Source organism: Myxocyprinus asiaticus, chromosome 42 (genome assembly GCF_019703515.2).
Source record: "Myxocyprinus asiaticus isolate MX2 ecotype Aquarium Trade chromosome 42, UBuf_Myxa_2, whole genome shotgun sequence".
Classification (NCBI taxonomy): domain Eukaryota; kingdom Metazoa; phylum Chordata; class Actinopteri; order Cypriniformes; family Catostomidae; genus Myxocyprinus; species Myxocyprinus asiaticus.
Genome location: NC_059385.1, coordinates 18,964,991 through 18,977,210, shown reverse-complemented (window position 1 = coordinate 18,977,210; position 12,220 = coordinate 18,964,991). Strand labels below are relative to the sequence as shown.

Genomic DNA, 12,220 nt, shown 5'->3' with positions numbered 1-12,220 from the left:
TTATCGAGTCCAAATTGGGCTAATTGAAGGCAACAGTGCACTTTATTTGTGCGGGGAAAAAGGTTTAAAATTGTAAACCATTCGTTATTACTTTAACGCTTTCTTCCTACAGTTCTAAAGGCTGCAGTTCTTTACTGGGCCTCTCTTTTTTTCCCTGTTGACGTTTTAGACAGCAGTTTATTTGCCTTGGTTTCATCTTTATTTTAATTACAGCATTCTTAATTTGTTCGTTTATTGGTGCCATCAACAATTAAATCTTAAAAGCCTTATTCCAGTGAAGCTACATACCATATCTTTCTGAAATCTGGCAGAGATTAAATAAAAGTTTGATAGATTATCTTTTCTCTCTCTAAATTTGATGGCAACTTTAAATGTGAAATAAGCAACATCATAGGGGAATCGTAATTCACAAATCCGGTTATCACGTAATGACAGCGCCCTCTCCTGGATTTAACTTTGTTTAAAAATATAAATCACTCTGACAACACTAAGAAGTGTATTAAATACTCTCAATTATACATTAAATTTACTAAATCTTTCAGTCTTTACAACTATCCACATAACACCAAAAATGAGGTAAAATTAGTCAAATTAATCTGTATAAAGCCATATTTAAACTCCACTGTAACATTCAATGAAAAAACAAACAAACAAAAAAAACAAACAAAACAAAACAAAAAAAAAAAAAAAAAAACAGTATTTTGGAGTTTTCTTTGTGTGGGGAAAAAATGAAAAGAAACAAAGAAAGGGAAAGGTGTGAAATTGGGTAGAAAGCCCGTGTATTATCAACCTACAAATGGGGCCAAACGCGCCTCACACTAATGTGGCAAACCACAAGATTTATCTACACCACTGTCCTTCCAAATTCATTTGATTGTCTCACGGCCACTTATAAGGTCAAATCCATATTAGTGATTTTTAAGTGTTTATTGTTAATTTTCTTTTTCTCTATTTTGTTGTATTTTAAATCTGGTGCTTATTCATTGCATGATGTTTTGGTGAATTCACTTAAATAATATTCACTGCAAATTAAGGGACTAGTTAAGGAATTGAAATTACAGTTATGCCAGGAATATATAAAACTGTGCACATCATAATACTTTCACAATCCTTTTAAAGATTGTCATATCGTCCAAAATTAAATCAGCTCTAATATTTACAGCATATATATTATAGGCTGGACACGATATTTATTTACAGTAGTCTATTTTATAAAAGTGGGCACAGAAAATGCGCAAAATTATTTAAAGCTTTTCTGTGCGCATTACGCATTGGAATTTCTCATAAAATGTGGACACATCACTCTAATTTTCCATACATTGTAAAAACTAAACGAATGTAAATTGCTGTTTTATTTGAATGGCGCTTACACCAAGTCAAAATGCTATGGGCGAGCTGATCTATCCCTCTCCCCGTGAAAGAACGAGAGATGGATGGCAGGGAACCGATGACTCTTGCTGATATCAATCGGCTCATTAACTCCAAATACGAAGCCAACCTCCGAGGTAATATGTCACCGACCAAAGGTTTTCATCGTATGGTGAAAATGCACATTGTTCTGTTCTCCAAACAAAAGGCTTGATATGCTGAATGTGGACAACTGCATTGTTTGTTAAATTATTATTTGGGAAAAGAACTAAATTGAGTTCGGAATAAATAAGATTTATCTTTTCAATGAGTATAAATTCAGATCAAATGTGTAGTAAGCAACCAAATCGGCGCGCATTTGCAAAAATGTCGCTTTCCGCAACAGAATTTAAGTGATACGTTGGTGTTGTCTTCTGCCTGTTTATCATTTAAATATTTCGAAATGGCAGAAGCATTAATAAAAAACGCGAAAATACAAAGCTAAATACTTTTGGTGAACGAGTCTTCGGGGCGCGCGCACAGCTCTAATGAATGACGACGCACGCGAGGACGCAGTACGTTTCGTTCCCAGTGTTCAAACTGTAAATATGGAGAAATTCCAGAGTCAGTCATGCTCGCATACACATTTTACTCCCTTGAGTCGAAATGTGTGAAACTGGGGCGGCCCAGAGATTAAATAAAACAAACAACACATTACTGCTACGCGCAAGTTGGACCAGTTGCAATGGTCAAAGAGCGCCTGCTGACACACAATGAATTCTCTCGATGGGGACGGTGCTACATTGTCAATATTTACGTGCAATATTAGCACACCATTATTCGGTTTGAATTGTCTGACTCAGATGACTAAATATGTGACCGGTTCATTTGTAACATGGGGCTTTTTGCGCGGTGAAACACCTTTCAGTCCGACATTTTCGACAAATCAGAGCTTATTGCCTCTAGAGAGCGGTCGCTTACGTGAATTTACCATCAAAACAGATGCGGTGCTCGTGTGTGGGCGCAAGGCATGGGGTAGGCTACACACCATTAAGCTTGAGTAAAATGTGAAATGGGAGAATAAATCGATCCCAGGACGATGCTTTTTTTTTTTTTTTTTTCAGTCTCGTGGGAGTAGAAATTGTTGTATTCATGAGGAGCATGTTATGCCACTTGCATTAGGCGCTTTTGCACTTGATTTTTTGAGTATATTTGAACATACATTTTCATAATTGCAGCCAATAAGTCTACAGTACACTTAAAAACCTGACGAATATTTGTTCTTGCTTGTGGGGGTTGGAAATGTGGGCGTGAACAATAATTCTGATCTTGGGCCTCATATATGCTACACAAAACTTCAAAGTACTTTTATGCACTATTTTGGCACTTTGTTTTACTTGAGTTTTCAACAGATAATGTATTCATTCGCTTCTTGAGTGAAATGGTCTGTGGGCTTTTTGGCTCCTTTATGAAGTGCATGGGCAGTTTGGGAGGAGGTGAGTCAGCGCGGGGGATGGCGAGCGCTGGTTAATGGTCGCAACTGCGCTAATGCTGAGTGGCAGTAGATAATGCCAAGCCGTATCAAAATCTGACCCTTGGCCACTACAGCTCTTAAACTATATGCCACCAAGGCAGAAAAGCACACGCATCCATCCTCATACGCACGCTTTTCTTTGCCCCCTTTTGATGCGTTACATTTTCCTTTAGAGAATTAAAGGTCATTTCCTCACCAACTTTAATAATAATAATAATAATAATAATAATAATAATAATAATAAATAAATAAATAAATAAATAAATAAATAAATAAATAAAATAAAACGCTGTTGAAAATATGTATAGCACCAGGGCGTGCTTTTTCACCACTCTGTAGCATAAAGATTTCACCGACCTGAACAAGTCATTGCAAAACAGTCATTTAAAGACAAATAATAGAGCAATCATACTGTGTAAGAATGGGTCTTAAAGTTTCATGGCAATTCACAAACACGGGTCTATTGGATGCAACCTTTTAAAATATTGAAATAAGGTTCCCACTCATAATGAGTCAGCTTTGATGCTGCCATTTCGAGTGTGGCTCGTGGGATTTCAATATCCGCACTGCAACTAATTCAATTACACGAATCATAAACTGTGATTGGCCGGATCGCTGTTGGCTCCAATGCCACGCGAGCTTTTTCCAATTAGGCCTATTCCTGAAACCTACAGTATTCATGTAAAGGTTCGAAACCACTTCAGGGGTAATTATTATCTCTAAAATGATAATTGAGAGAGAGAGAGAGCAAAGAGAGAGAGAGAGAGAGAGAGAGAGAGAGAGAGAGAGAGAGAGAGAGAGAGAGAGAGAGAGAGAGAAAGGCAAAGTAGGCCTATTGGTTGTACTCAAGTACCACCATATCATCTATATCTTCATGAAACGCCTTGACATTTTCCCAGCGTTGTTTGTAGGTCAAGGGAGTCAACTGGAGCTGACCTGTGCATTCATATAATTAAACAAATACATGCTAATGCGGAAAAAAATTCGAATGAGGAAGAGACAGATGGACGAAAGTTAGGGGCGGCAGGAGACAAAGAGCGGAAAATTGAACGAGCTCGGGAAATTGAGCGGAAGTAGAGCAGTGAAGCTGAACCGCCTGCGTCACGGTGGATTCAGCCGTTCGGTCTCTCTCCAGCTCTGATTAAGGGCACCTCACAAACAATCAACAGGCCAAAATGGAAAGCGCGCGCTGAAAGGGGCTACTAAGTAGCTGACAGTGTCAAATTAGACTGGGAACTGTATATAACTGTATATTAAAACTTCAAATGCTTATTGTTCCAAACAGCAAAATCACCAGTGTTCAATCAACTCCGCTCCAATTAAGTTTGACATCTGTTTGCGTTAATTTAACAGAGGTGCTTTCGCTGTGTACCACAGCGCTCTGTTCTTAATGGAGAGACTGTTTCATTCATGCAATCTCTGTTCATTCATCAGAGCACCGTAGCGTACCCTCTGAGTTCAAACGAGACACGAAATTCTTGTCAATGGAGAGACTGACGTCAACAGCGGCGAGATGACTCGTGGATCACATGTTCGGACGCGTCTATACAAATTGGAGTTGCGCTGTCCGTGGTCCTGAAAGAAAAAAACCCCCACGCGCCGCATTCATGTGTGAGCAAATGACATCTCTCAGCAGTGCAAGACAGATCGAAGTGTGTTACAAATAATTGTTGTGGGAACAAAACATACTTTACTGAAGTTTTAAATGAATTTAAGGATTGCAATTGTTTCCAAACCTCAACTGTCAAGGACCAAGACGCACACGATTTTGAGTTCCAGCTAATTTACTCGGGAAATCAGGTGAGTAGTGCATTGCCATTCCCTAATTTAATGCACCCTGAAAACAGTTTATATGTAACCTACTCTATAGAAACGAAGATATGTTATGAAGGGCTGGAATGAAGTTTTAATACAACGTTAACCGTTGATTTTTTTCTAGTAGATTGCATGCAGTTTTAGCGTTAGTCATTCAAGGAGCTACAGGTCGATCGATCAACAAGCGATTTTTTTTGCACAAAAATTAAAAAACTATTTTTTTTCTAACAATATCGATGTTTCTAATTTCATACAGTATGTGGCGCCGTATGCATGTTTTCCGTGAATGGCACATTTGATCTTTCGTATCTCTTAATTTTGTTAATGCGATTCCAGATACCGTTAATTTGTGCACTGATTAATATTTGGTCATTGTGTGCACAAGAACGAGGAATTTGATGAATTCTTAAGTCTTTCTGATAAAGATTAGTTCGCTGGAAGTTCATTCTTTGAAAACAAACGTACAGACGGAAAGAGAACGTTCGTATTCGTGACCATATGGCGTTTATATGAATGAATGAAAAGGAAACGCATATTGCTCGGACTGATTCATATTATAACGTGCGTTACGCTCGTTCTTTTCACGGCACAATCATCAGCATTGTCTTTATATTTTACAAGTAGCTTATATTGCCATGTGAAGTCTAGGATTTTTAAAGCAGTGTTTCTTAATCCTTTTCTGGAGTACCACTAATACTACACATGTAACATGTCTTCTTTATCTAATACACCTGATTCGACTGATTAGCTAATTATTAGAGTGCTCCATGATCTGAATTGAGTGTGTCAAATAAGGGAAACATCCAAAATGTGTAGTGTTAGTGGTACTCCAGGAAAGGATTGAGAAACACTGGTTTAAAGCATATGCCTCTTTGTTCGTTGATCCGACTCGAGAAGTGATTATCTACGTTGAAGAGGCATCCAGGGAATTCGCTCGACAGCAACGCGACATCTTGCCTTTTTGTGGAACTATGTAGTTTTGTGTGGACTCAGTTTAGTTGAAACAACAAAATCGAATGAGAAAAAATAATAGTAAAAAAAAAATGACATAATATTGTATTGGACACAATTCCTGTAATTTACAAGCGCATGTTTTAATGTTTGAGAATTAAGTTAAACAGATTTCAACGCACCCTCGTTACGCGCTGCTCTAATTGACAAACGTTAAAAAACTATGTAGTTAAAATGTTAATGCTCAGAAAACAACAGAGATTAATCATTCTTTTTTCCTTTGTCTTAATAAGGTGCTCCCCTCTCCCCCCTCACCCCATCCCGTTCTCTCTGCATGGTCATGTTCTGCTGTTGCTACCCCTCCAGCACCTCAGCTCTCCTGATAGTCCTCCTCAGCCTCACCCCCCTGCTGGCACTGACTACACCTGCACTTCAGCAGAGACCCTCAGTCCGCAGCAGTATCAATGAGGCTCTCCACTTGGCAAAAGAGGACCCGGGGGCAGCAGAAGGAGCTGCTTGGACACATAGGAATGTGGAGAACCTACTCCAGAAACCCTTGGGACAGGAACATGTCTCAGACATGGATTCTTTCAGTGCTCTAGCCTCTGTTCTACTTGAGGCACTTGACCACCCAGCCAGAGAGAAGATGGCCATTAAAGTGGATTCTGAAGAGAGACTCACATTGGAGGCAATGGGGGATCAGGGAACCAGCAAAGACCATGAGCAGAACAGAGAGCATGAGGAGGGCACAGAGATATCATCAGATGCAACACAGGGTAAGAAAAACGGTGAACAAGAAAAGGCAGAAGGAGAACAAAAGGTGAATGATACGAATGCGGCTGAAGCGCAGAGCCAGTCTATTATGGCCAACCCACTTCAGCGCAAAGCCAGGGGCTATTTTCAAAACATTGACCTCGGACTGCAAGACAATGAGATTCTCCCTCCTCTAAAAGGCTACAAAGCCTATAACCAGCAGCTGGCCCAGGCCACCAAGAAGCTTAAGTGGCAAGAGGAGCAAACTAGAAACCCATCCCAGCTTGAAAGAAACTTCATGGATGATTTTGATTTTGTGGAAGAAGAGGAGGAGATTCTAACCCGCAAGGAGGAGGAGTCACGGGCACGGGCAGAGCAGGAGGAGGTGAGGCGGCAGGAGGCAGAGGCACAGGAGGCACGTGAGGAGGAGCAGAGATTGGCCGATATCGCCTCTGACATGCTTCTGGACTATATGGGCAGAAAGCAGAAAGCATCCACCTACATGAGAGACATGAAGAAGGCGGCGCTTCTAAACAATGTGGCCGAGGACAAGCGCTCTAATGAGGTGGAGGACAGTGATGATGATGACGAGATGGATCCTCAGACGATCGACAGGCTAATCGAAATCTCAAGCAAGCTGCACCTGCCTGCTGATGATGTGGTCGAAATAATCAGTGATGTCCAGGAGAAAAAGAAAAAAAGGAAGGATTTACCACAAAGTAACATCCCTCGTTTCCGTCCTCTGGTTCCTCTTAAAGCCAAACTGAGGCCTCAGGCATATCAATTTCCTAGGTCACCTAAGAAATCCTCTAATCCAGTCAATCCTTATAAGAAATGGAACAAGGAGAAAAACAAAGCCAAGCTCAGCAAGCAGGACTACTGGTTTAAGCCACAGAAGCAGTTTCTGGCCTATCCCTCATTCCCCTATTATCAGAAGCCATATCGAGCCTATTATCCTGTCTTCTTCCCTCCCCCTAAGCCCCGGTTCTATACCAATCCTGCTCTCTCCTTTGACTACAACTTTGGCGGCTCTATGGGGTATGGCCTCAAACCTCCAAACCGTAGGTACAGAGAAAGGGCAAAGGCAAGGGACTGGAAATGGGCACAAGCCCCACAACGCTCCCAGAGCCCATACCCACAACCAGACACTGTCATATCTAATTACATTCTCCCCCATCCTCGAACTTACCAGGCTCTCCCCATGCCCAAACCACGCTCTCCTCCCAGTGGGAGATCACCCTCTTACATCTACCCACCAGACTATGTGTACGATGAGCCAGAGTCTCCGCAGGACAATGATGAAGAGCTGGAGAACTTCATTGAGAAGATTTATTACAACCGTAGATTATTTTAGTCTGTGAGAGTTCAGGAGTTTTATTCTAAAGTGATGAAACTAGCGATGAAAGAGTGAGGAGAATGCTGGGCAAAACCTGAAAGCGTTTTGAGTGTCAGAGCTGTGAAAAGACAGTTAAGTGTTTCTTCTCCACTCTTGTTTTTTTAATACATTCCAAACCAGGAACGGAAGAGAAGGTGCTGTAATCAGAACCGCTCTGCGTGCACTCATTTGGTTTCTCTCGCAGTTTACATTTTAATTTGGTGAGAGAATACACAGGTGAATTTGTAAGGTTTCATTCAGGTATGTTTTTGATTCTCTTGTATGTCAAAAAGGAAAAAAACAAAAACAAAAGAAAAAATTGAAAACAAAAATAAAACTGAAAATAGTAAAATTAACAACCAACCAAACAAAACATTTTAGGTGCCAATTGCAAGAGACCCATGTTTACACACATATTTATTTTCTTTAGGAAACACTTGATTAATTGTAAAGCAAAGAGATGAATTCTTGAGACTGCAGGGCAAAGTAATAATTGCTAAGGTACTAGTTACAAAAACAAGTAACAGTCAAATTATTACAGGTTTTTCCTGAGGGTCTGTTGGAATGTTTTGATCAATGTTCCTATTGCCTTAATACTGATCACTGTTTTAACTCATTCATGTGCATGCAGGTCTTGCACCACTAAAAATAATCTGTCATGTACGCTGTAAACAATGCTTGAAACAAAATCTTCCATTTTTTGCCCTGTCAAACTGCTTGGTGGTATATACCTGTACACATGTGATTTAATGTAAACTTCACATCCTCCAAAATGTTCAACATTTTTTAAAAGGCCCCTGTTATTGTGGGTTAGCACCAACGTACAACCGCTGAGTACAGGATTTTTGTCACAAAAGCCAACGGAACGCTGTATAGTAATGTTTGTCCTTAAAAAAAGTTTTAAAATGTCTGATATTTGTGAGGAATAATCTGAGGGTGAACAGTTTGCACGTCTATCTGTATTTGCATCTTAAAAAAAAAAAAAAAAAAAAAAAAAAATATATAAATTTGGGGAAAATCGCCTCTGATCAAACTGTGATTATTTAAAAAATAATAATAATAATAAAAAAAAAAACAAAGAAAGAGAACTTAATTACTATAGCAAGTGTTTTCATCAGTAAACTGTCTTGTGAAAGGAATTTGTTGTTGTCAACTTCCAGATTGTAAGTTGTACAGTGTCAAATAAACAAATGTGTGTGCAATGTGTAAATAACAGCATGTTGATTACTAGTTTTGCTATATGAAGAAAATAAAAATCAATTATTTTATTAAAGTCCGTTTTTTAAAAAAAAAATGTCTTATTGGAAAGTCTTTGATCAGATTCTGAGCAGAATACTCTGTAATTAATTAATTTATGTACCACAGAGGGTGCTCACCAAGACAACATTCTTATCTTACCTGCAACAGAAATTGCATTTGACGTCACAGAGAGTTTGAACCAGCATGGCCAGTACATCTTGGAATTTTATCTGTGTTTTTTTCATGAGTCATTGCCATGCTGTATTAAAACAGAACACTGAAAAACATACATTGATTTTAGGTGGCACAGAGTTCCAAGACAAATTTTAGTGTCAAGTTACCGATGTACCAAGGCATGTACCTGGCAAGATCTCTTAGAAATGACTAACAGAAATAAAATAGGTAAATATGCAGTTCCGCAGTACTTAAAAACCTTCACGACTGTGTTTCTCATGCGTCCTGTTCTGCGACAAACATACTAATTTATCTGAATAAGTTTAACTGGTATTATTAAGGTAAAACAGGGCAATAACATATTTACCAAACATCAGAACAAATCAGTTTTTCACATAAAGTATTACAGGCAAAAAATGAAATAAGAAACAGAATAAAAATTGACACATATGCATCTGTAACTCAGTAAAAAGCAAATAAGAAATGCATGTTTTCAACTTAATGGAAATTATACTATTAACTTAGGCAGTGGTAGATGAAAGTCATTCATAAATGAAAAGGATTTGTAATAAAAAGAGAGTAATGTGAATGGTACAGACATGGAGGCACACTGAGACCAAATGAAAGAGAGGGGTGGGGAGAGAGAGAAAGCTGCAGTGATTAATGAGTCACATGATTGACGGGTGAGTCATCTACTGCCATGCACCACTGCAAAACCTGGAGCACTTATCTCTCCCCCCCCCCCCACCCACACACCCACACACCAGCCCACTCCCCCACACCCTGAATTTGGACACAATGCAGAACTCAATTATGCACAAAACGTCAAAAACATCTGCATTGGGGTACTGTCACACATGCAAACACACACAAACACTCATCTGCCCACCATTGCCATGAGGCCCCTGCGCTCTAATTTAGATTGCATGTATATTTTGCGAAGTCACACCACTGTGGCATTATTAGTGCGATTTAACCTAAAACACATTCATTGTCATGTCGGTGCACTCTAAATGTCTACTATGGCTTTCGATCCAATCGCTCTAAGTGGTCGATCCCACTGCAAATTAACTATTGCAACCAAAGACGGCTGCTGGAACATTTTCCATTAGTGACCAGATCTCATGAAAATTCGTACATAATTTACGATTTGGCTGACCCAAACCCCTTATCTAAACTTAACCAATCAATAGAGTGTGTAAACATGATAGGAAGCTGTTGTGTGTGACAGAAGCAAGTAATTATCACATATTAGATAGAAATGATGCCCAGTGACGTCATTGGCTGTAGTGAAAGTCGTAGGGAGTCAAACGAGTGCAGTCACACGATATCATACGAATTAGCCAAATTTAGAAAAGTCATACAAATCCTGATGATTTTGCCATGAGAGTGTGCTGGCCTCTGATGTGTTTCTCTCCCTTCTTTTCTTTCTGCTTTTGTGTCAAAACGCAGAGGGCCGTGAATGAGCACAAGTGCAGAGAGGCCTCACGCCACTGCTGGCGGAGGCTGGTGAGTCATGGCCACTTACATTCTCCCTCAACCTTCATTTTGAACAGTTTCATTGAAATATGCAAAGAGTCTGTTAATTTACACCGATAATGACTGTAAATGGAAGCCTGATTGTTCAAAACTTTCACATACAAAATGTCATTAATGTGTGCAGCTGCCCCATGTTCTCCATCTGTCGCTTATATGTATGATCACACGCACACACTCATGCAAAAATCAGGCGTAAACACAACCTGATGCACTGATGATAGAGGCGCCAGTGCTTCAGATGTAAAAAGTGCCTGATAATGACTGTGACTCAGACGGCAGCTCTAATGATGCATTCAGCCGAGCCAACCAACCAACATGCCACGGAAAAAACACTCTCGTCTAAAACTTTCTCTGTGACACACGCGCTCTGAGGTTCTTCAAAGTGCCTTGAAGCTCTCCGCTTGCCTTTGTAGATAGACAGCCCCATTTATGCCCTTCCTGGATTTCAGTGATTAGGCATAATTGAACAGAATCATTTAAAATCTCAGCGAGGTTGTTAAAAAAATAATAAAATAAAAAATTATCTTCCCCCCGTTCCTTTTCTGTATGCCAAACCTTTATGCATGATGGTAATTATCATGTAATTACCATTCAATTATACCCTCTGCTCACCCCATAAGAGCTGTCAGTGTGTCCATAAAGAGCTGATTGCCTCGTTCGCCATTCTGTCTCGCAGGATGTCTTTACATTTACATCGTTTTTTAGCATCAAACAGATTTCATTGATTTAAAATGTACCTACTCTTTCATGTCATAATGTATACCAAAGTATGCGAGGCATAGAGCTTCAATATGTCACGTTCTAGATTAAAGACTGTGTTCTGAATCAATTCAAAATGTTCCATTTCACCCGCCGGGGGGAGAATGCTCTTTGACAGCACTGGTAGGGGAGGCAGGCGTTGGGCTTTATGCTCCCAGCATGCACGAGCAGTCATGTTTCCATTAAAGAGCTTTGAATATTCAGACAATGATACAAGAGAGATGCAATATCTGCCGCGTGTAGATGCTTAGAATGTCTGACTAGAATTAATGCTTAGAATTAATCTAACTACCTTAGAAGTATGTAGTGTTCTATGTGTTATGAGGTGCACTACTTCTACACACACAACCTTAGAAGCTAAATTGGTGAGGACCTCTAAAACACAAGGGTTTTCATACTAAGATAATGATATTTACTATAGCCAACTCATAAACCTAATCCTCAGAAACCTGTTGACATTTTTTTTTGTTTTGAAGCAAAATTGTAATTTCGATAATTTATGAACATTCCATGCACTTCAGAAATTCTCACAAGTCAGTTTTTGACATGTTTTCTATTTGTGAAGACATTTTCAAAAATTTGGCCCTAAAAAGTATAGCCAACCTATATATATATATATATATAAACTCACCAAGCACTTTATTAGGAACACTATGGTCCTATTAAAGTGCCCGACGTGGTCTTCTGATATTGTAACCCATTCGCCTCAAGGTTCAACAAGTTGTATATTCTGA

The 12,220-nt window shown here is 39.5% G+C and overlaps 1 protein-coding gene across 1 annotated transcript; it reads left to right on the top strand.

Moving 5' to 3' along the window:
* Positions 1 to 4,484: 4,484 nt before the first annotated feature.
* LOC127433027 (trichohyalin-like) lies at positions 4,485 to 8,988 on the top strand. The gene is made up of 2 exons (XM_051684640.1): positions 4,485 to 4,681; positions 5,941 to 8,988. The coding sequence occupies exon 2, from the start codon at positions 5,982 to 5,984 to the stop codon at positions 7,752 to 7,754; it is 1,773 nt and encodes a 590-aa protein (XP_051540600.1). The 5' UTR covers positions 4,485 to 4,681; positions 5,941 to 5,981; the 3' UTR covers positions 7,755 to 8,988.
* The last annotated feature ends 3,232 nt before the right edge of the window (positions 8,989 to 12,220 follow it).

Excerpts from the sequence above, each read along its gene's own strand:
- LOC127433027 (XM_051684640.1), top strand. The coding sequence starts at position 5,982 with ATGGTCATGTTCTGCTGTTGCTACCCCTCCAGCACCTCAGCTCTCCTG.